At 46.0% G+C, this 24,119-nt stretch overlaps 1 protein-coding gene across 3 annotated transcripts in view; it reads right to left on the reverse strand.

Annotated features, from left to right (window-relative positions):
- Positions 1 to 6,932: 6,932 nt before the first annotated feature.
- Positions 6,933 to 24,119, reverse strand: part of KIAA0040 (KIAA0040 ortholog) — a 41,452-nt gene continuing 24,265 nt past the window's right edge. For all 3 annotated transcript variants that reach the window (XM_023728057.1, XM_023728056.1, XM_023728055.1), the window contains one exon: positions 6,933 to 11,164. In XM_023728057.1, the coding sequence (XP_023583825.1) occupies positions 10,732 to 11,031 (300 nt within the window). In that variant the 5' untranslated portion in view covers positions 11,032 to 11,164 and the 3' untranslated portion in view covers positions 6,933 to 10,731. The remainder of the gene's footprint in view (positions 11,165 to 24,119) is intronic.

Here is a 24,119-nt window from a genome sequence, read left to right on the forward strand (position 1 = left end):
GGGAAGCTCATTTGTAAAGAGTGTTTATTTGAGGAAACATTCCAGCCCTAAACCCTGTGCCTAACCTCATTTTGACTTGACCAGAGCTGATGGCTACCACTGTGTTAGCTGAATATAGGCTCAAGGAATGGGTCTCTGGGTAGAACTGCTTTTCAGAGTGGGCCAAATACTTTTCTTGGAGCCAGGTTAGGAGCCATCAGGCTTTTGAAGCTTACAGGGACAATTCCTACCCTTTAGGACAAACCAAAACAAACAAAAGCTGTCATAGATGGGCAGGCTGCACGCCAGGCAGTAGGGGTGGAAGGGAGGAGAGAAGTAGCACAAGAATTCGATAAAGTTCCCAAGGCTTTGCCTATTATGTGCAAGACACTAGTGACTGAGTGATGAGCAGAACACAGCCCTGACCCTTAGGAAACGCAGTGTGGTGGGGAGGCAGCGTGGGAACCAATCATGACAGCACATGGGGAGAGCGAACCCGTGGGGTGTGGACTGAGTGCTGGGAGCAGAGTCGGGTGACTAATGCTGCCTGGGGGGCTGGAGGAAGCGTCACTGGGATGGGGCTGGTGTTAGGTCTGGAAGGGTGAGTCTGAGTTTGCCAGAGGAGAAACATGAGGCATAGGGGAAGGGGCAGGGCACTTCGGAAACTCCAAGGAAACTCCAGGGCCAAGATGAGAAAGTGTGGAGCATGGTGTGTTTGAGGGAGGGACAGTGCTTACTTAGTGAGGTGAGGAATGCTTGGTGGAAGTCAAGTTGGAGGGATGGGCAGGGATTCATTTGTTGCCATGCTGGTACATGTGGCTCCCAGGACTCACTATCCATCAGTCTCAACTGGGAGATTTTATAAATATCATTGCCCAGCTCCACCGCCAGAGACTGATTTAATTGGTCTCAGGTGGGTCCTGTGTGGCCATGGTTTTTAAAGCTCCCCAGGTGATTCTAACCCAGGTGATGCAGCCAGGGTTGAGAAGCACTGCAAGGATGAAAGAATTTGGACAGTGGACACTCAGAGGCCTTTAAACCTTGGAGTGACTTGGTGAGGCATGCATTTTGGGAACATCAGTCTGGTGACAGTATAGACAATGGGAGGGTTTTGGAGGAAGTTTAGGGGAAAGAATAGAGATTCACAGACAAGTTAAAGGCTATTGCAATGGTTCAGGCAAGACACAATGACCTCCTCGGCCCATGGCACAAATGCTGGGGAAGGGGAGGAGGGCACCAATCAAAGAGAGATTTAGAAGGAAGAATCAACATGATTTAAGGAGGATGGGTGGTGAAGGCAAGGGAGGGTCCTTTTGTGGCAGAAAACAACTGCTTGTTTTTGATTGCAGCTGCCTCTAGGAATAGGGTCCCAGATTTATGTTTGCTAAATGAGGTCGAGACTCTGCTTTTTAATTTAGGAGTCTGAGGGACTCAAGGATTATCAAAGTCAGAAAAGTTGAAGAATCCAGAGAGAAAACAAAGACTCACTCAAAGAATTGTGATCAAGGGGATGTCGTGAAAGAAAAGGACCATGTGTGGTGTGTAGAAAGAAACAGAGTGCATGGACAGGGACAAGCTAATGGAAGTATAGCAAGGCAGAAGGAAAAGCAAATATAAACACTGAAAAGCGCTTGGCAAAACTTGGTCAGTTGGAGAAAACTCTTCACTAAAAAAAATTTCCAAGCATTACTTAAACCACTAGAGGAGCGGCTAGGCCAGCAGATGGCAGTGTTGTCATATTGGGGGCCTCTCCCTTCAGCCCCACTTTTCTCTCCTCCACTAAGGGGGAGTTCTGGAGAGCCCCCACTTTTCTTCCTTCTGAGGTAACATTGTCTAGGGTCAGCTGGTGGGGTCCAGCTCCATCCAGCCTATGCTTGGTGGGTGTTCAGGCAGTTGTTGCTGGAGGAATGCACAAAAGTAATCCGTGGCAAATACCTCAAAGAGATTGCCTAGTTAGACCTGGGCCCCATCCCCAGACCTGGTGAACAAGGCAGGATGATGAGATGCGGGTAGGGGGAGATGTTGGCAGCAGGAAAAGTGAAAGGGGCACCGCTGGCCAGGATTTTGGGCAGTTCCTAAATTGCAACTGAATTCCTTTCCTAAAGTCCTTCTGCTAGTTGCTTGTTTCTATGGGGGAAACGAGAGAAGTTGGGATCCGAGGAAGCCCTTTAAAGCCTGTTTATTCTAATCCATTGCCGTCAAGTTGATTCCAACTCATAGCGACCTTATAGGACAGAGTAGAACTGCCCTATAGGGTTTCCAAGGCTGTAATCTTTATGGAAACAGACTGCCACATCTTTCTTCTGCAGAGCTGCTGGTGGGTTCTAACCACCAACCTATAGGTTAGCAGAAGAATGCTTAACCACTGCACCACCAGGGCTCCTTGTTTATTCTATAATATAGATAAATTGAAGTGCACTTATAATGACAAAAATAGAAAACAATAGTATTGCAATATTGTAATTTTAAATAAAATAAGGCTACGAAATGGAATGAAAACACTTCTTTATTTTGGTAAGTGAGGAAAATTAGGTTTAATTAGAGATCTAAGGAGGCAGAGGAGGCTTGCTGTGGGACATCCAAAGGAGGCATTTTAAGGCTTGTGGGCAGAGCCCTTGACATGTTCAACACATTTCCAACTCAAACGAAGTGTTCCTGCAAGTTCAACAGCCTTTGAGGAGCCAAAGTCAGCTGATTGGCCTGCGTTACGACGGCCTGTGTGTAGAAGAAGCACTGGAGTAGGAGTCTGAGACTTTGGTTTCCATTCCAGGTCTGAGTAAGTTGGCTTAGCCTCTCTGGACCTCATTTTCTTCATTTATAAAATAAGAATGACTTTAATCTCTGATTTACTCACTGTACCAATTGCTGCGAGAATCAAATGAAGTAATGAAAGATACTGCTCTTTACACGTTATGAAGCACGTCTCAAATTGTAAGATAGTGGCCTTGGAACTTTGTTCTTTATAATTTCATTCAAAACTTTTCATTTTTCTTTTCTTTTTTTCCCCTTGATAGAGGTGTATCTCTAGCCAACTCCAAGGTATATTTGCTATGACTGGCCACCAACAAGGAGCCCTGGTCAGTTAAGTTTGGAAACATCCTGATTTAAGCAGAGTTAAGCCTGTTTCTTTACAATAGTACCTTTTAAAACCTGCCGAGTGATACAAGCATGGTGGATCTCAAGGGGGAGAAGGGAGTCAGGGACATATTACCCACTAGGCAAGGTAGGCACAGGCTGAATTGTGGTGAAACTCAGGTGAAATTGTGCACTACAGACTAGTAAGTAAACACAGTAAAGCCAGTGCATACCATGCTTACTGGTTAATCCACCCTCAGGGGAGTCATATGCAGTAAATTACTTACTTGCAAGCTTATTTGACCAGAGAACTCTTCTGTTTTCTGAGTATCTAGACAGTATTTCTAAAAGCCTGGTTCAGAGACCACCTGCATCTACCTAGTGTGATTGTTAGGAGAACAAGCTGTCAGGCCCCAGCCTAGACTTATCAGATGGCGTAGGGGAAAGGGGCTGGGGATCTGCACTTTTAAGAAACACTCTATGATTCTTTTTCCCTCCCTCAACACATTTATTTAACATATAGGATGTGCCAGGGGCAAGCCCTGGCGGCGTAGTGGTTAAAGCACTCAGCTGCTCACCAAAAGATTGGCAGTTCGAACCCATCAGCAAAAGATGTGGCAGTCTGCTCTTGTAAAGATTACAGTCTTGGAAACCCTATGGGGGCAATTCTACTCTGTCTTATCGGGTCTCTATGAGTTGGAATTGACTCAACCACAATGAGTTTGGTGTTTTTGGTTTGGATGTGCCAGACTCCATGCTAGGTACTGGAAGATAGAGTGGTGAATAAGGCAGTTACAGTTCTAGCCTCATAAAGGCTAATTCCAGTGGAGGTGAGGATGGGGGTGGAGTGCTGTTAATACAGGAGAATCAACAATTACAATATGGTCTGATCTGGCTGTGATGGGGAAAACTTGTGTGGTTAGGGAAGCTTTCCCATAGGCAATGATGTAAACTATGGAACATTTTACCAAAAATATGTCACAGCAATTATGACTTAGATTCCTCATCTGTCAAATGAGCACAGAAATCCTGACCCTGACAGATTTGTGAGTATCACATAAAACTCAGTGACTCTTGGGTACATTTAGTTTGAGAACCAGTGATCTAGCTGGATTGGTGTTCTAAGGGAAATCTGTTCTAAGGTGAAAAAGAGCTTGATTTGGCCACCTGGTGGCACTGTCATCCTGGGGTGGGTATGTTGTAGGCAAGAGGAGGCAGAGGCGAAACAAAACCAAACCTCTTGGCTTCGAGTCAATTCTGACTCATGGTGACCCCATGTGTTACAGACTAAACTGAGCTCCGTAGGGTTTTCTTGGCTGTAATCTTTGTGGAAGCAGGTTACCAGATGCGGTGGATTAATTACTTTTGTGTGTGCCTTTCTAGCCATGGTCTTGTAACTCCCACCCAGGTGATTGGGTGGGACTGTGTAATAGGGTAATTGTGGCTCACCCAGGGGATTGATCAGTTTTGCCTTAAAAGAGGGCCAATTCAATTCCAGAGCAGAGAGGAGGATCCTACCACCACCAAGGAAGGAGAGACCCAGCAGCAGAGACCTGGCAGCAGAAGAGGGCACGGTGGGCCTCCTGGCCCACAGAGAGAGAAAGCTGAGTGCTTCTGGGCAGAGACTGAGGGCCAGGGAGAGGCGTGCCTGCGAGCCCAGCTGGGAAGAGGCTGTCCTGATGGAAGAACAGTATCTTGAGTATTCCTGAGCCTGAATTGTGACTCTTACTTCCCTAATAAACCCACAATCATGAGTATGGTCTGTGAGTTCTGTGTGGCCATTGCAATGAATTATCTAACCCAGCAGAGAAGTACAGAGTGCTGTGGGAGGGACGGCTGGCATCAGAATTGGTGAAGAAGGCTGAGAGAGGAGGCATGTCTGACCCCCGCCTCATAGGAATCAGCCTTGGACTGTTGATCCTGCTTCTCCTTCCCCCTTGAGAAGTTGGAGGAAGTCAGATGTTGCCCCCATGGCATTTTCACACCGTATCTTTCTTCCGAGGAGCCACTGGGAGGATTCCAAGCTCCAACCTTTGAGTTAGCGGCTGAAAGCATTAACTGTCTGCACTAGCCAGGGCCTCATTTCACACTGTAGTCTATACAGTGTCCTGAGCGGTGGCACGCAGTGGCCCTGTCAGCATTTCCCAGCCTCTGTTTTCCCAATTTCTTCTCTTTCCTAACTACGATGCAACTCTCGGACAGCTCCTGGGTGCTCTCCTCCACAGCCTGCCCTGGTACCAGCCTCCCACACTTGCAGCTCCCTCTAAAGAAGCAATGATCACACCACATTGTAATTGTGTTTGCTTCTCTGTGCTCCACCCAGGCTGTGAGTCCCTCCGGGACAACTTTATGTTCCTGGCACCTATGAGCTTGGCACATGGTGGGGGTGTGGGGAACCTTTGCCGTCGAGTTGTTTCCGACTCATAGCGACCCTATGGGGCACAGTAGAACTGCCCCATAGGGTTTCCAAGGAGTGGCTGGTGGATTCAAATTGCCAACATTTGGTTATCAGCTGAGCTCTTAATCACTGAGCCACGAGGACACACAGTAGGCAGTCAAGAATGTTTATGGAAAAAATAGCTTCAAGAAGGGGCTAGATGCGTGCATGGCCCTTCCTAAATGAAGCATCACTGTCCGGTTACCTTGGTGTTTGAAAATATCCGTTTGAACCTTACATACAGACAGAAAGCTATGTTAAAGGGGCTCTTTTTTCAGTTTTGTAATCCTGTGACTGAACTTGGGAATAATATGAAAGGCAAAGGGCAAGGGGCCAGCACAGAGTGCTCTGGTGAGTTGAGAATGCTGGTGGCATTGTCCAGATCAACGTTCACACCTCAAGGTCAGGTCGAGGCTGGGTGGGTGGGGCAGACAGCATTTAGCCCTGGCTTCCCTGCAGGTGTGCAGCAGCTGCTCCTCCCAGATGGTTTCCTAGGCAACGTTTCCTCCTCTGTACTGGAAAGTTTGGGAATGTCCTGGAGGAATGAACAGGGAGCTGGATGAAGAGTCTCTGCTGTCTGGGTGCGTGGTGATGGGAAAACTACAGAAATATCAGCCTGTCTTGGGGGCGATAAGACAAAGGGTGAGCCTGTGCTGTACGCCTGCCTTCCCAAGCCCTGGTTAAACCACTTGCCATGGAGTCTGTTCTGACTCATGGTGACCCATGTGTGTCGGAATATAACTGTGCTCACAGGGTTTTCAGTAGCTGATTTTTCAAGAAGTTAGACTGCCAGGTGCCTCTGTGTGGACTCAAAACTTCAACCTTTTGGTTAACAGCCGAGTGCGTTAGTTCTTTGCACCACCCAGGGACTCCTAAGCCCTGGTTAAAATACAGTAAACACAGTGTTTTGCCAGCGTGTTTGACCACTTCCCCCCATAAGCTTCTAGACCTATTTTGTCTAGTACGGTAGCCAGTAACTACATGGGGCTATTAAATACTTGAAATAGGGTGTAACTGAGCTACAGGACCTTTAAACAGCCACACATGGCTAATGGCACCTGTCATGGATTGAATTGTGTCCCCCAAAAATCTGTCAACTTGGCTGGGTCATGATTCCCGGTATTATATGTACCATTTTGTAATCTGATGTGATTTCCTTATGTGTTGTAAACTCTTATCACTATGCTGTAATAAGATGGACTAGCGGAAGTTACACTGATGAGGTCTATAAGATTAGATAGTGTCTTAAGCCAGTCTCTTTTGAGATATAAAAGAGAGAAGTGAGCAGAGACACATGGGAACCTCACACCGCCAAGAAAGCAGTGCTGGGAGCAGAGTGCGTCCTTTGGACCTGAGGTTCGTGCGCAGAGAATCTCCCAGACCAAGGGAAGACTGATGACAAGGATCTTCCTCCACAGCAGACAGAGAAAGTGTTCCCCTGGAGCTGACGCCCTGAATTTGGACTTGTAGCCTACTGGACTGTAAGAGAATAAACTCTGTTAAAGCCATCCACTTGTATTTCTGTTATAGCAGCACTAGATGACTAAGACAGCACCATATTGGCCAGTGCAGACAGAGCCCTGCATTTCCGTTCTCTGAGTTCTAGTGGACAGCACCGCTCTCCAATTTCTGCTTTAAAAGTGAGCACAGCCTCATCAAGGGAGGAAGCAGGAGCATCCACTGCATTTCATTTCATAACCAATGCAAAGCTATGGCACACTTGTAAAAAGAGACACCTTTATACACACACACGTGTACATGTGTATCTATATCCATCTCTGATGGCCACTATCGAGGCCTTTGATCCCTCCCCTTCCCAGCAGCAGATTTAACCCAGAGGTCTATTTTTATTTAGTTTTTGCTATTTCCTCCTTTATCCTTTGAGAAGACATTGATTGACCTCATTGAAAGGAAAGTTCTCTAAGTGTTGCCAAGGAACGTCAGTGTTTTCCTGCGCTGGCACCTCTAAGGGTGTCTGGTCTCCGAGGCTGTCTGTTTCAGGCAGTGGAGAGAGAGCTGCTTGGCCTGGGTGAAGGTGGTGACTGCGCAGGGCTGGGCCTTTGTGTCCCGGAGGGAGCCACTGCATCTGTCACTTGTGAGCAACAGCTGAAAGAGGGCAATACCTAACGTCACAAAAGTTACTGTCGGGTCCAGCAAGTACGAAGACCAAGCATGGCTTTTTATCTTATTTAACTAAGTTTTTCTTTTGTGTATGTTTGAATTTTACAGAAAAAAAAATACTGACAAATATTATACAACTTTGACCATTTATATTCTTGAAAAGTTGACTGCCCTTTCTCTATATCACCTGCCCCCTCCAACCAAAAAAAAAACAAAAGTTAACCCACTGAACAACAGGGAAGACTTCCTTTGACCCTGTCTGCTGAGTGTGGCTGAATCTGTTCAGAAGAGATCCTGGCCTGGGAGGCCTCAGCCCCAAGTCTGTGCTGGTTTAGGAAGCCCCTTCTCTATGAATCCTCTTTTTGCCCCCCATTGGCTTAGTCCCTTCCAGATGAGCCAAGGCAGGCTCCAGTCCTAAAGGGGCAGGGGCTGGGAAGGAGGAGTAAAAATGGAGAGGAATAAAGAGATGGAACTGGGGTGAGGCAGAGAGAAGACAGAAGAAGAGAAGAATAAAGCATGAGGGGAGAAAGATGAGAATTGAGTGAGAAGAAGAGAGTGGACACCAATAGTTACTGCCTCAGGCTCCATTCACACATCGATTTATTCAACCAAAACTTGAGAGAGCCCATCAAGCACCGGCACTGTTCTAGGTGCTTCAGTAAAGGTCGTAGGGGAGGTTGGGGTGGGGAAGAGATAAGCCCTATCCAGGCTTTGGGTCTTCTGGGTCCCAGGCTGTAGAAGCAACTGAGAAAGGAATTTGTGGGTATTTCATGCCTGGAGCTACAGCAAGTCTATTGGATTAGGAGACAGCAGGGACACTGTATCAGGAGACAGAGGCCTTGTCATGGCAGTGACAACTGACTGCTGTCTTAATTCCAACTAGCAGCCAGTTGCCATGGCAACCATGTTACTTGTGCAGTCCCTGATCCTGGTGATCCACTCTCCTAGATCACGTCTGACACCCAGTCTCAGCTGTCAGTCTCCAGGTCTCCCCCAAGTCATCCATTTGAGAGGGACTGAGGGCTGGAGACAGGAGGACAGCCTGTCCTGGTGGGCAGTGGTAGATGTTGGGAGGTATGTGTGTTTGGCTGTGGGAGAGAACTAGCTATCCGCTGATGTGAAGGGGACAGCCAGGTACTCCATGACAGCTCTATGTGACAAGGGTACAGAGAATCGGAGTGCTTATTTTTCCGGTCAAAGGGGTCTATGGGTGAGGGACCTGAGTGTCCAGGGAATTAAGGCCACTTAGGGTCTGAGAGTGAATGTGACTGGTTCTAAAATATATGCAGACCTGAATTATCATTTATAGGGTCACCTGTTGGAAGACCCTGGTGCAATCACCACCATCAGGTGCCCACCCTCCACAGGCCTGGAGTATACCTGGAGGGCAGGTGGGTACCAGGTGGTCCAAGTTAGCAAACACAATGCATCTTTCCATTAAAACAATCTTGTAAAATTTCGGACTGTTTTGTTACTATAAATATCATAGGTTAGCTATATTATTAATTAAATAGCTATGTAGCCACCATTTATAACAGCTTCCATGGGAAAATATTTCGAGGGTGACCCAGCAGATTTGCAAATGAACTTTTCAAGAACAAATTGCTCCCAAGTTGGGAAATGTCCATCTTTATAATATTGTCAATACAATCAAAATACCAACCAGCTCATCATATAAGCAGATTAACTCTGTCTCCCAACCTCAGCCCAGTGGAGAGAAGCTCTCCTCAACTCACTGCAGACCTAGTTTATACGTCCTTGTGTACCTTAGTACACACCAGCCAACCTGAACCTTGGTTCTGTACGCGCTTGTTTGCAGAATTTACTACCAAATTCTTATCCGCTGCAGCAATTCATGGGCTCACTGAGAAGAGAAGGTCACTTGGGGGAATTGGCGAGGTATTACAAGTTTAACTTTGACATCATCACATATGCAACAGGATGCACAGACAGTTATGAGTACCTACTGTGTGCAAGGCATTGGCCTGAGCTTCAAGATGAATTTCAACAGACCTCCATATAGCCTCATGCTACTTTCACTTAAACTGTTATGCCTGCACCCCACCTACAACATACTATGCACCAATTATGACCTTATGAGATCATTTCCAGTGTGCCTTCTGTGAACTTTACCAGTGGTTGTCTTAATTTCTTCCCCTCTGAAACCCTTTGATTATACAGGAGATACCCAGCTCAGGTGTAGCACCTCCTTATCCTTTCCATCTGTAAAACATACATGCCACAGGTTCACAATTGACATCTGCTGAAGTCAATGAGTGGATTTCCATAGCTTTCTGGCAGTTACTACCAAAAGCTGTTTGTTCTTGCTTAGAGAAGGATGCCTTGCTGAGTACTTATCAGTGGCAATGAGGACCTTGTCATGAGTTGCAAGAAAAATAGCTTTTGATTAATTTTGAGCCATCAGACTTTAAGCATTTTTGGCACAAGTGAGAAGCACAGGAACTTCGTGTGTCTGTATAAATGTACACAGTGGGGGGGGGGGGACTGTACCAGATTGCTGGAATGTCCAAATATGAGTTTTTCCAGTAAGATGTTATGTAGGGATAGGAATAGGAAAGCACACATCTCTAACCTGAGTGGTATATAGAACTGACAGTGCACAGAGGCCTTGCCTGTTTCTATAATTGTGTTTATGTGCCCAGATCTGACCAGGCCTTCCCATGAAACATTTTTTGCAAGAGTAGATAATGTATTGTCTTGCACAATGCCTTGCACAAAGTAGACAAGCAGACATTTAATGACAATTTGATGAGCAGAATATACTTGCCCACGTACCTACTGCCTGAATGTGTATGTGCGCATGTGCGCACACACTATGGAGCCATATCAAGACCCATGGATGGATGTTCTTTGTGCTTTTGCATAGGGGGTATGCTAGAGGCAGGTAGAAGGCATACCTGGAACTGTTGTAAAGAGCATTGCCATCGGACACATAGCTGCCAAGACAGTGCCCGAGAATTGTCCATGTGCTCCCCTGGGAGTGCCACTCAGTCTGAGGTTTGTTCTTTGGTTTAACGGTTACTCTGTGGGCATAAGAGTGTCACTTCAGGGACTCCTGCTCCCTACCCAGTGAGGCTGGAAGGAGGCTTAGCCTCTAGCTAGATAGGCAGTGATGGCCTCTTCTCCATCTGGAGAAGCTTGGGCTGAGCAGAGATCCAGAGGTCTTCTTCATCCTTCTTCTTCTTCTTCTTCTTCTTCTTGTTCTGCTCTGGCTGTTGGCCACTCTTGCCTGGCCGGCGGCTCCAGCAGCAATGGCAACAAATAAAGAGGAGTGTGAGGACCACCAATAATGGCAGTCCCAGGATGACCCCCAGGCAGATGGTGTTGAAGATACCCTCTTGGTGTTTGGTAGAAATGGTGTCCCAGATGGAGCTGAAGAAGGAGCTGATTTTCTCCATGGTGCTTGGCTAGACTGGAGCCAGAGGACCCTCTCAGCTCACTAGCAAGTTCTGGACTCAAGAGGGCACGGCCTTGACCAATTGTAATTTATTCCTTTTCTGGCTCTGGGTTTGGGCATGCCACTGATAGCACCTGAAGAGACCAAAACAGACAATGTAAGAGAAAAGCAGTGGAAATGGTATATAACTTTTAGTAACATTATAGATTTTAGGCTTACGAAAGGGGAAAGGAACTGAAGATTTCCACAAAGTTCACTGATAAATTTTATTGAGCTCAATACACGGATAAATGCATGTATTTAGTCAATAAGCATTAGCTAATTCTTACTACGTACACACACTGTATTAGGCTCGGGATATAAAGATGAATACTGTATCTGATCTGGCACCTAGTAGGTACTCAGTAATTGCTGGATAAATGAATCAGTATGTGTAGTCAGGTTTCTGGTCAGGGGTTGGCTTCCTGGACACTCTATAACAGCAGTTCTCAATCTTTTCTCTGCTGCAGTTCCCTTGACAGACATTGAACACCCACTCCCCACAGGATATCTCTGTACCTACCCTTCTACAAATACAACTGGCCACTATTAACACTTATTAAAGCCTAAACACAAGATGAAATGTCTTGTTGCCTTTGGTAGGGGACCTGGACCTCTCCCAGGCTAAGAGTCCTCAGCCTGCCCCACTCCTGCCTTCCTTACTGACTTTATGCTCTCTTCCCTGCTCCATGTCTTCTCCCCTCCTTGCACCCCATTCCTGGGCCTGAGTAGGGCCCATATGCTTTGGCAAGACCTCCTGGGCCTCAAGGTGTTCTGTCCTCCTGAGGCTGGGAGGACAGGGGAGACCATTTTTGCTGGTTCGGTCTGCTTTCTATCTTCCTTTCCCTGATCACCCTCATTTCTGCTTTCCATCTCCCCATCAAATACTCCCAAATCTCCTTCCCTGCCTGTTCCCTCACCCATCCTTTCTTCTTAGTGGGAAAGGAGTCTTGTAGGCTTCTCAGTAATGGAACTTCGGAAGTACTGGTCTGGGGTCCCTGGGTACCTCCCCACTCCTATCTTGAGTCAGCTTATCGCTGGGGCCATTTTCCTGTTTGCTTGAACAGAGAGGCGCCTCTTCCCTTGGTACCCCTCCACCTCTTCACATATACCCTAAGACTCAGCTCTCAGGCAGAAAGGTCTGAGAGGCCAAGTTCAGTTCTGGAATCCACAGGGTCTTGCACTGAAATAGGACTCTGAGGACAGGGATGATTTGAGGAAATTTAGGTCCTGGTGCAAGATACTGCCCTGGACCCAGAGATCAAGGAGTTGTTGATTTTCATACTGGGGACCTTCAAGATCATTCCATCCAACTCTCTCACATAAAGATGAAGAATCTGAGGCCCAGGCAGTGAAGTGACGTATCTATGGTGACACCGAGCAGTGATGAAAACCAGATCTCTGGACAACAGGCCCAGTGCTCTCCCAAGGATGCTGAGCAACTGGAGGAACTAAGGTTGATAATGATGTTACTTTGTATTTGTACTGCACTTGATACTTTTCTAATCACTTATCCGTGCTTTATATATTATAAGTGAGCAATAGGATGGTGCTGTGTCTATGGAGGGGGGCACTGGAGGAGCTAGTCCCAAATTCAACGTTAGTTCAGGATTTGTTCTGATGCCTTGCACTGGAGCACAAAAGTGGAGCCCCTCCAGGTGGTGTGTTATACACAGTACCTGTCATGGATTGAACTGAGTTCCCCCCACAAAATATGTGTGGTAAATCCTAACCTCTATGCCTGTGGCTATAATCCCATTTGGGAATAGGTTGTCTTTGTTATGTTAATGAGGCAGGCTTAGTGTAGGGTGTATCTTGAGTCAATCTCTTTTCAGATATCAAAAGATTAAACAAGTGAGCAGAGCAGAGATGTAGGAAAAGAGATGCCAAGCCACATGAAGATCACCCAGGAGCAGGAGCTGAAGAGCAAGGACCTTACCCCAGAGCCGATAGAGAGAGAAAGCCTTCCCCTAGAGCCTCTGAATTGGGACTTCTAGCCTCCTAAACTGTGAGAAAATAAATAAATTTCTGTTAAAGCCATCCACTTGTATTTCTTTATAGCAGCACTAGATAACTAAGGCAGTACCCCAGGAGTACTGTCCTTGGAGGTCTAGATCCTTGGATATCACACACTGTAAATGTCTAATGTATCCAGCATCCATGGGCTTATCTAAGCACCAATTTACCTCAGTCCTGGTCCACTAGTGTGCCCAGAGGCCCTGGGCCCCACCTCAGGGGAAATTATTTATATAATTTACATAAGTATATAAATTGTTACCTACTGCTGTGCCATTTGGTCCATGGAGCCTGAATTAATGCTACAGGATGACAATAATATAATTTTTAGCTAACTTTTGCTAAGTACTTTTTATATGCCAGGCACTGTTCTAGGCACTTCATACATAGTAACACATTTAATCTTCATTACAACCTTGTGGGACAGTAGGGACAGTTATTCCCTGCATCCTACAGCTAACTATACAGAAGCACAGGCTCCAAGGTGAGTGGGTGGTAGGCCCAGCCTTCTAACTCTGGGGAGTCTGGCCCCAGATCCCCAAGGGGTGAGCCCTTTGCAGGTGTTGCTCTGTGGTCTCCTATTCCTTTGTATGGAATTAACCTATTTTTGGCAAGTAGCCCAAGATTTACAATACTTGGTTATTCCCCAAATTGACTTAAGCATTATCCCAGTCTACTATAGCAGAGGAGTCCCTGGGTGGTGGGAATGGTTAAGTATTTGGCTGTTAACCAAAAGGTTGGAGGTTGGAGTCCACTCAGAAACACAGAAGATAGATCTGGCGATCTACTTCCAAAAAATCAGTCACTGAAAACCCTATGTAGCACAGTTCTACTGTGACACACATGGGGTCGCCAGGAGTTGGAATCGACTTGATGGCAATGGTTTACTGTAGTAAAGACTGCAAAGAGATTTATTTCTCATTGTTAGATACTTCAGAAATGCATGAAGATACACAAAATGAAAACCAAGTCCTGCCCAAGTAGAGGTTTATAGAAAGCATATGGCTGCCTGGACTTAATTCAACATACTACAAAGAAAAGCATTTGGAGAAGTCACATGCCCTGGTCAAACCCTCTCAGGGGCTGGGAACATGACATGACATAGACCTTCCCATCACCGTCAAGCTTGCCTGTCTCTTTAGAGAGAAAAACAACACTTTGTGCCCCCAATAGCCCTGCAGCGTGGCCACACCACTGCCTGGCTCCTGCTCACACCATTCCTCTCATCTCTGGATTTTCTTTCTCCCTTACATGGTCTTTGCTTTCACTGCAGCCTTGTGCGGCCCAGTACTTTTTTAGCCCAATTAGGGGACTTTTTCTGTGCTATGGTGGGAAGACTTTGGTGCTTTTCTCTAATTTGATTCTGTTGTTGTTAGTTGCTGCTGAACGGGCTCCAACTCGCGGAGACCTTATGTATAACAGAATGAAACACTGCCCAGTCCTGTGCCATCTTCAGGACTGTTGATATACTTGAGTCCATTGTTGCGGCTGTTGTGTCGACCTGTCTCATTGAGGGTTCCCCTCATTTCCTCTGACCCTCTACTTTACCAACCATGATGTCTTTCTCTAGTGATTGTTCTTTCCTGATGACGTGTCCAAAGTAAGAGAGGAATTTAATCTACACAAAAGCTTTCCTGGGGCCAAAGCCTCCTTGCACAGTATTTCTGTGATTCAAATTCACCACCACCACCACCACATTTGCTGACAAACTATTCTATGCCAGGTATGCCAGGTGCTGTGCTGGTCCCTGTGAGGAGCATAAGTGCATTAGGGGCCCACATGTGAGTTCAGTCAGGAAGACAGAAGAAGGACATCAGGCCCTAGAGCAGTTTTCATGAGGTGGGGCCGCTTGAGGGAGATCTCAAAAGATGAGCAGCATTTTGATAGAGAAACGTGGGTAAAAATGATGTTCAGAGAGAAACAAAACAAAATAAACTGAAACAAAACAAAGCAACCATCATTTAAAAAAAAGGATGTTTAGACATTCCAGGCAGAGAAACTTCTAGAACATGTGTGGGGAACAAGCGTTCCTCTGGTGAGCCTGGCTCAGGGTGGGAGAGAAGAGGACTGAAAGAAAAGCTAGAAAGGTAGGTTGTGGCCAGGATAGAAAGGACCTTCATGGGGTTTGTGTTTTTCTTTGGGGGCTTTATGGATAGGAGAATGCTGTGATCAGAGCTGCTCTTTAGGAAGAGATAATAGGATACGAAAATTCTATAAGTTGTTTTAAGTGTTGTTCATCCATTTAACAAAGACTTACTGAGCACCTAATACATGCCATGCACTGTGTTAGGTGTTGAGGATTCAGTAATGAATGACACAGACATGGTCACTAACATCATGGAGCCTCCTACATTCCAGAGGAGTTACTATTATTGAGGATCATGTCATAAAAGACAAATACACTAAGCAAATTCCAACTCGGGTTGCTTAGTTGGCTGAAATAGAAGCAAGCTTTTGAATTCCGTGTTTATCTCAACGTCCCAGGCCCCCCTGCTCCTTCCAACTTTTGTCTCAAGCTCTCCATCCCAAATAGCCTTTGAATAAAGAGATTGCTTTTCAAGCTAAAGCTAAGTCAATAATTCACTTCTGGATTCCTAAAGGTACTTATTTGAGTCTGCTCTCCCTACAGCCAAAGAGAATATTCATTAACATTTGGAAACCCAGTCTGGGGAAAATTCGGTTAAAAGGTATTCTTTATATTTTTTTAATCGAAGAATTCTTTTCTAGGGCCCCCAGGTTACTTGCTGAGCTCTATTAATCTATAGCATTTCATTAGTATTTATGAGCCTTGCATTATTAGCATTTCCAGGAAATAATCAAATATCTCCTTGGTGGTATGAATTAAAAGTCAGGGCTTCCATAGAATGTTTTACAAAAGGACCCACAATTCAGGGCCCGGAAATGTACTCTGGGGACCTCATCTTTTGCTGGCTCTCAAAGTATTGCTGACACTCTTTCAAAAATATTTCATCTACTCTTGTAAAATGAACAATAGGTGATTCTTGCCTTCCATGAAGGAGACTTGGGTTCGATTCCCAGCCAATGCACCTCATGTGCAGCCACCACAGTGGAGGCATGTGTGTTGCTGTGATGCTGAACAGGTTTCAGCAGAGCTTCCAGCTAAGACAGACTAAGAAGAAAAGTCTGGTGATCTACTTCCAAAAATCAGCCAATGAAAACCCTATGGATCACAATCGTCTAATCTGAGACTGATCACAGGGATGGTGCTGGACTGGGCAGTGTTTTCATTCTGTTGTGCACGGGTCACCGCGAGTTGGGGGCTGACTCCACGGCAGCTAACAACAACCTTGACTGATTGTGGTTGTGGGGGTGGCTGGAAGGAGAGAGAAGAGGGGAAATAGTTACTTTCAATTTCCTTGTAACCAAATATGATTCAACTTTATACCCTCCAGAGCATCCAGTGGGGGAGAGAGTCACTCATGCATTCTTCCTGTCAACACATTTCTATCTGCCAGTGTACTTGATGTTGACAGGGGAAAGTGCTCCTGGAGCCAGAAGACATGGGTTTGAGCCTGGCTCCACCACTCACAGCCACATGACCTTGGGCGAGTTACTGAACCTCAGCTACAGAAGTGAATAACCTTCCCTCAAAATGATGTTGTGAAGATTAAAAGAGCTCAATATAGTTAATGCATTTTGTAAACTGTAGAATACTATACAAACTTTATAAGAAATAGTGGGTTATCTCCAAATAACAATGGACTGATTCTAGCTTTGGGCTTTTTCTCCCCATCCCTTACCTCTAAGCCCAAACCTCACTGCCAAAAACCATAGGTCCCTACTACCCCAATAAAATGAAAGGGCTTCCCTTCTGTTATTTTGGCTGGCCTACAGGTCTATGACTTTAATACTAGACTCTAACATCTGGCAACAGTGATGGAGAAAGGTCACTTGGGGAACATTGGACGGTGTCTGGAGAACTGTTGAGCTATCAGGTGAGACCTGAAGAGAGAGACTGATCGTCTGCCACCTCCCTTCCCAGGCTTTGGGGCCCCTGCAAGTGTATAAGGATGGGCTAGTCCACAAGGAGGTCTGGTCCAGTCCCTGAGCGCCAACAACTACTCCAGAGTCTGTCCATGGCTGGCCCTCAGACTGAAATTCCTTTAGGAATGCCCCAAGAAGAGTGTGGGGGATTCCACTTTGCATCAGCCTCTCATCATTCCTGCTTATTAGATAAAATAATACATGTAAAGCTCTTAGCACAGCGTCTGCCAGATAGTAAATGCCTTCCAGAAATGTTAATACTAAGGATCATGATGGCACCCAATTAAAAACCTTGAGAACAACCCCAGAACGACCTTCAAATATGTAGCCTTCTCGTGGGGAGGGGGGTGAGGTGGGAGGTTCAGGCCTCTAACAGAACCTTGAAAGATTCGTGTGCTGCAGCCACAGACTCCTGGATGCATGTGTGGGGGAGAAGGCCTCCCGTCGGGGCCTTTTCTCAAATGCTTCTATTAAGCTTTCTACCTTGTGTTGTGGTTGTCACTGTGCTCAATTTACCTCCGTTACCCAGGGTTCCTGGAGTCCCTGGGTGGTGAAAATGGTTAATGTGCTTGGCTGCTAACCAAAAGGTTGGCAAGTCCATACATAGCATCTCAGAAGAAAGGCCTGGCAATCTACTTCCAAAAAATTAGCCATTGAAAACCCTATGGAGCACAGTTCTACTCTGGCACACATGGTGTTGCCATGAGTTGGAATCAATTCAATGTCCACTGGTTTTGGAGCCCCTGGGTGGTGTAAATGGTAAATGTGCCCAGCTGCTAACCAAAAGGTTGGTTGTTTAAGTCTACCCAGAGGTGCCTTGGGAGAAAGCCTGGAGATCTACTTCCAAAAAAAGTCAGCCGTTGAAAAGCCCATGGAGCACAGTTCTGCTCTGACACACATGGGGTCATCATGAGTTGGAATCAACTCGACAGCAACTGGTACCCAGCTTCCCAAGTGACAGCAGGACAGGGAGCTGGCCAGAGTGGCTGTTTAAGAGTCGCCCATGGAGCTGGTTAAAGATACAGATGCCTGGGATCCTCCCCTGAAGATCCTGATTCAGTAGGTCTGGTGGGAGAGGGGAGGACAAGCATCTATGTTTTTAACAAATAATCCAAGTGTTTCTGGACAAATGTCAGGTTTGAGTACTATATAAGGATGTTGAACAGAGGACCCTTATCTGGTGACTCTCTATGTTCCCTATTTCTAGGAGCACAGGAACTGTATATTGAATGAAGGACTGCATTGTGGGGGAGGGAGGTGAGGGAGGCTTATCTGCACGCACAGCAGCACGTGGCCTGCTGTGGGGGACCTCTTTGGGGTTACTTCTTGCTATGGTTGTGCAGTCAGGGCGTCTGGGCTAGAACTACTTTCCTGGAGGTCACAATTCCTCCAGGAAATAATAATAAGCATTCACTGAACACCCACCAAGTATCCTGCCCTGTGCATTCAGATTTTAACGTGTCTCAGTGAGTCTAGGGAGGAGGAGAGACAAACATGTCAGAAGCACAACGTGATGAGTGCTGTGGTCCAGTTCTGCGTGAAGGGATTGGAAGCAGCATGGAGGAAGGAGCAAGAGATGCTGCCTGGAGAGGATTAAGGAAGAGTGAGTAAAAGGAAATGGCAATCAAGATGAGTGTCTGCTCAGTCATTTGTTCAATGTCTACTTATTGAGCACCCGTTACCTGTTGAAGGAGTCCTACTGGAGCAACAGTTAAGTGCTTGGTGGTGGTTTGAACCCACCCAGCGGCTCCACAGGAGAAAGATCTGGCAATCTGCTTCCATAAAGATTATGGCCTAGGAGACCCTATGGGGCAGTTTTACTTTGTCACATGGCGTCACTATGAGTCAGAATTGACTCGACAGCACTTAACCACAATTACTGGTAGAGAACTGTGTTGGGCGCTGGGTATTCGGTGGAAACACAGCAGTCCAGATCCCTGTCCTTGTCGTGCTCAAAGTCTAGTGTGGGAAGCAAGTGTTCATTAAAGAACCACATAGACCGGGTAAAGGTACAATTATGGTGAATGCTATGAATGAGAAGCCCACGATGCCGGGACAGTGGGTAACAGGCAAAGGTGACCCATCAGGAGGGCGGGGCAGGCCCTGAGGCTAGGATGACTTAGCTAAGAACTGAAGCAGAAAAACAGCGAACACACAGTCAGGTTGTCTGAAAAGTCCTGAAACATAGGGCACACTTATTCTAATGCATTTTCGAGGAATGCACTCGATATGCCTTTCTTTAACTCTTGGATACCTTTTCAGGTGAGGTATCTCTAAGTGTAAAGCAATGACTTCAATTGTTATTATAGAACATCCCCCAAAAGTCTGGAAACACAAGGGAATGATGCACTTATTGTCCTTTTTTTCAATGAACAATTGGACCCATTGCTTCTGAAAAGAACCTGAAAGGACAGTGTGACTGAACGCAGCAGCAGCTGCCGCCAGTGGGGTGACACTGGGGTGACATGAGGCTTGCAAGGCAGGCAACCTACACCCATAAGGCCTTCTAAGCCACATTTAAGTCCGATCTGTACTGTAAGAGCCATGGATTTTACGCAAGGAGGGGGCATGACTGAATGTGTGTTCCATAAAGATCACGCTCGCTGAGATAGGAGAGGGCGGGAGCGGAAGACCATTACAGTTGTTTAGGGAACTTGGCAGCTGAGACGAGGGGGGTGGTGGTGGTGGTGGTGGAGGCCAGAAAAGTGGACTGACTTAGGCATTCTTCAGTGGATGTGGGGTGAGGACAGGGATAGGAGAACTCTCAGCAGAGAGACATGCAGTCATGCCCTGGTCGGTACTCTGCTTTCCGTCTTTTATCCCTAGTTTCCTCTGAGGTCTCTGACTCTGGCATAGTCTACAAAACCCAGTGGGGCAGTTCTACTCTGTTTCATGGGGTCATTACGAGTCAAAATCGACTAGAAGGAACCCTAAAACAACTATATCTATCTATCTATCTCTATATATATGTATATATATATATATATATTTTTTTTTTCTAAACTAGGGATTCCATCAAACAGTCTCTATAGGAACCCAGGTAGCACAACGTTTAAAGTGCTCAGCTGCTAACCGAAAGGTCGGTGGTTCGAATGCACCGGTGGCTTTGCAGGAGAAAAGACCTGGTGATCTGCTCCCTTAAAGATTTTTTTTAAAAAAAGAAACCATTGCCATCGAGTTGATTTTGACTCACAGCAACCTTATACGACAGAGTAGAACGGCCCCACAGGCTTTCCAAGGCCGTAAATCTTTACAGAAGCAGACTGCCACATCTTTCTTCCGTGGAGCAGCTGGGGGGTTTGAACCCGTCAATCTTTTGGTTAGCCCCTGAGTGCTTAACCACTGAACCACCAGGGCTCCTTCCTGTGAAGATAACAGCCTAGGGAACCCTATGGGACAGTTCTGCTCTGTCATACAGGGTTGCTATGAGTCAGAATCGACCTGATTGCATACAACACACACACACACACACACACACACATATTTTTTCTAAAATAGGAATTCCATCAAACAGTCTCTACCAGACTCCCCACCATCTCTCCTGGGGGTTTGAAGCAAACATCTTATTCACTTCCAGGCCTCTCCACCCTGACTGCCCAAATCTTGCCCCAGCTCTCAAACCACCTTACAGTCCTTGCAAAATCCCTATGGTTACGATAATATCACACACTTCAGAAACCAAGGCTCCCTGGCAGCGCGGGCCTGGAGTGGGACCTCAGTCAGCAGCTATTAGCTCTGCCGCTCTGGATATCTGTTTTCTTGACGGTTCTCACCTTGCTAACCCGGCATGCTCAGATGCCCTCTAATAGATGTAAGTACTGTTTTATACAAAAATGGTCAGATCACAGCAAATATTCTGCTTGTAGAACATTATGCTTACAACTGTAACCTGGCTTTAGGCGTGATGAATTAGATAGCTATCTTTTCCCCATTTTAATTAATTGCTTCAGATAACTAATCCTAACATAAAGCTGGATGCTTCTTTTCCCAATGTAAGCATGTATGATATGTAACTGGATATTATGTATTAGAGGAGCCGCAACAAAATAGATAGTATTCTCCCCCAGAATTGATGTTGTAATTACGGTTGCATTTTTGAACAAAAGCACAGATTATTGATATAGCAACAATTACAGCATCGTGGTTATTAAAAATCATGAAATGATGCTTTATCACATAGATATTCAGAATTGGAAGACATCTGGGATGGGTCATCTGGCTGGATTCTCTCACTTTCAGATGAGGAATCTGGGACCAGAAGAGGCTGTGACTTGCTGAAAGGGCAACTGGTGAAGTCAGGGCCAGAATCAATGTCTTCTGAGTCCCAGCGCACCCTCCTGCCAGGTCTCTCCTGCAAAAGTCCTTAAAAATAAGCACTGAGGCAGCATTTAGCAAGATGCCCACCAAATCCTCTTCCTGGGCACAGTCTGGACTACCCTTCTCAGCCCCCATACATCTATGTGCGGCTCTGTGACTGATTCTGGTCAATGGAACATGGGCCAGGCTCCTGAAATCTCTATAAGATCCTCCATGTTCTCTCCCTGTTTGCTCATTGGCTGGCCAGATGCAAAAGACCCAGGGGAGGACTCCAATGGCCATGGGAATAGCAGAGATGGAAGGTGTTCCTGAATGACTACATGGAGCAGAGCACCCTGCTGACCACAGTGAATGGTGAAATGAACGAGAAATAAACCTTTGTCAGGTGAAGCCACTGAGATTTGGGAATTACTTGTTACAGCAGCTAGCCTATCGTGACCAGTGTTGTTGTTGCTGGGTGTCAGCGAGTCGATTCCGACTCATAGCGACTCTAGAGGGCATAGCAGAACTGTCCCATAAGGTTTCCAAGGTTGTAATCCTTGTAGGAGCAAACTGCCAGGTCTTTTCTCCAGTGGAGCTGCTGGGTGGGTTTGAACTGCCAGCCTTCCGGTTAGCAGTCAAGCACTTAACCGTTGTGACAACAGGGTTAATACAAGTGACAAAAACACTAATAACAAACATGCGATAAGCTCCACAACTCTCCCAAAGTGCAGCTTTGACCCAGGAGGTGTTGAGCTTAGTGCTTTAGACTCATGGTTCTGGGACCACTTGTCCTGGCCTGCCGCTCACGAGCTGTATAACATTGGGCAGGTTACTTAACCTCTCTCTCTGGGACTCAGTTTTCTCATTTGTAAAATGGAATTGGTAATAATAGGGTATTCTGAGAATTAAATGAGTCAGTAGACGTAGAGTGCCTCAGAGCAGAGCCAGGCAATAGATGTGAGTCTTGATTATTTGAACCCCAACAAATAGGCTGTCGAAAATAAAGACCCCTTGACTCCTTAGCTCATGATGATTTTGTTTGCCTTTTAAGAATTTGGGACACCTCTGGGGCCATGACTTTGATTATATAGGTCTCTTTTAAAAGACTTTTTCTTCTCTTTCTCTAATTTTCCTGTGGTAATGAGACTCTTTCTAAATTATTCCACTTGTCATTCTTTTTTAAAGCAACCATTTCAGAATTAAAATCTTTGTAGGCATCACACAGGGGTGGAATTATGAGGTTTGGGTACAGTCTCTTCATCCTCTCTCCATGGATCCCACATGATTGGAGGGAGTGGGCACAAGCCTCCTTCCTCATCCCCAAATCAAACTGTCCTTTTGTTTCCTCCCTCCCTCCCTTCTTTCCTTCCACCAGTGTATTTAATGAGCTCCCGGTATGTGTCAGGAGCCCTGGTGGCGAAGTAGTTAAGAGCTCGTCTGCTAATGCACCAGCTGCTCCTTGGAAACCCTATGGGGGTAGTTCTATTCTGTCCTATAGAGTTGCTATGAGTCGGAATTGACTTGACAGTAATGGATTTGGTATTTTGAACTAGGCTCCACGGATACAGTCATGAATAAGACTGACGCAGTACAGCTACTTACCTTCTACAGGGAGAAGATAGAGAAGAAACAAGTGAACTAATAAATAAACCAAGGTATGCTGTTGGTGCTCTAAAGGAAATAAATGGAGTGGCCACTTAGGCGGTGACTTTGAACTGATGAGGGATGACGAAGAACCAGTTGTGCACAGAACTAAGGGAAAGGCATTCCAGGGAGCAGGAATAGCAAGTACAAAGTGGGAAAGAGCTTGGCATGATCCAGGAGCAGGAGGCCAGTGAGGCTGGAGCACGGTGAGCATTGAAGGTTAAGCAAGGTTTAAGCTAAGTAGCTCTGGGTGGGGTGGGTGTACAGAGTGGGAAGTACGGAGGCAAAGAAAGAGTCCTGAGAAGTATAGGTGTGCTCCTCTTCATTGTTACCACATTTGTTCAAGCCCTTAAACTAGTCTCTGGTTTTTCCTTCCTCTAACCCATCTTTCTAAAATCTGAAGGTGATTATGCATCCCCCTGGTTAGCCCCTTTTGGCTCTCCATCACTCATATGATAATCACAGCTTCTTAGCAAGAAGAACAAGTTGCTGTTGATCTTGTCCCTCCTATCATCCTAGCCTCATCTTCTACCGCCACCCTCATCACCACCCTTTCTTTGAGTTTCCCCCAAACCTTTCTGCTCTCTCCCATTTTCATCTTTTGGAATGTCTTCTCACCTTCTTCCCTTGGCCCATTCACTGGGAGAACTTGCCCTTCAATCCTCCTCTGTGAGCTCTTCCGTGAGTGACTTTGTCCATGCCCTCCCCCACTATTGACTGCTTTCTCTTCTGTGCTCCCATAGACCCAATTACCTACCACAGCCTTCATCTTACTGTACTGTAATGATTTGTTTTCTTGGACAAATTAAAAGACTACAGAAAAGTACAAAGATTAATGTATGTTTCTTTCTCTCTCTCTAAAACTTTCTCTTGTACTTGTAGACATGTTTTTCTCTCACACACTGCAAATTCCTAAATGGCACTGATTCAACTAGTCTGTATAACCTTAAGTCCTAGCTTTGTGCCTGTCTCATAATAGGTCCTAATGAATATTTGACGAATGAATGAATTCTCTCAACTGGACTAGGCAGAAGACTGACTGTTCATCTTTGGTTCTCCTCTTTGTGTCACCCCCACCTTCACCCC

The sequence above is a fragment of the Trichechus manatus genome, unplaced genomic scaffold, assembly GCF_000243295.1.
Source record: "Trichechus manatus latirostris isolate Lorelei unplaced genomic scaffold, TriManLat1.0 scaffold00021, whole genome shotgun sequence".
Taxonomy (NCBI): Eukaryota; Metazoa; Chordata; class Mammalia; order Sirenia; family Trichechidae; genus Trichechus; species Trichechus manatus.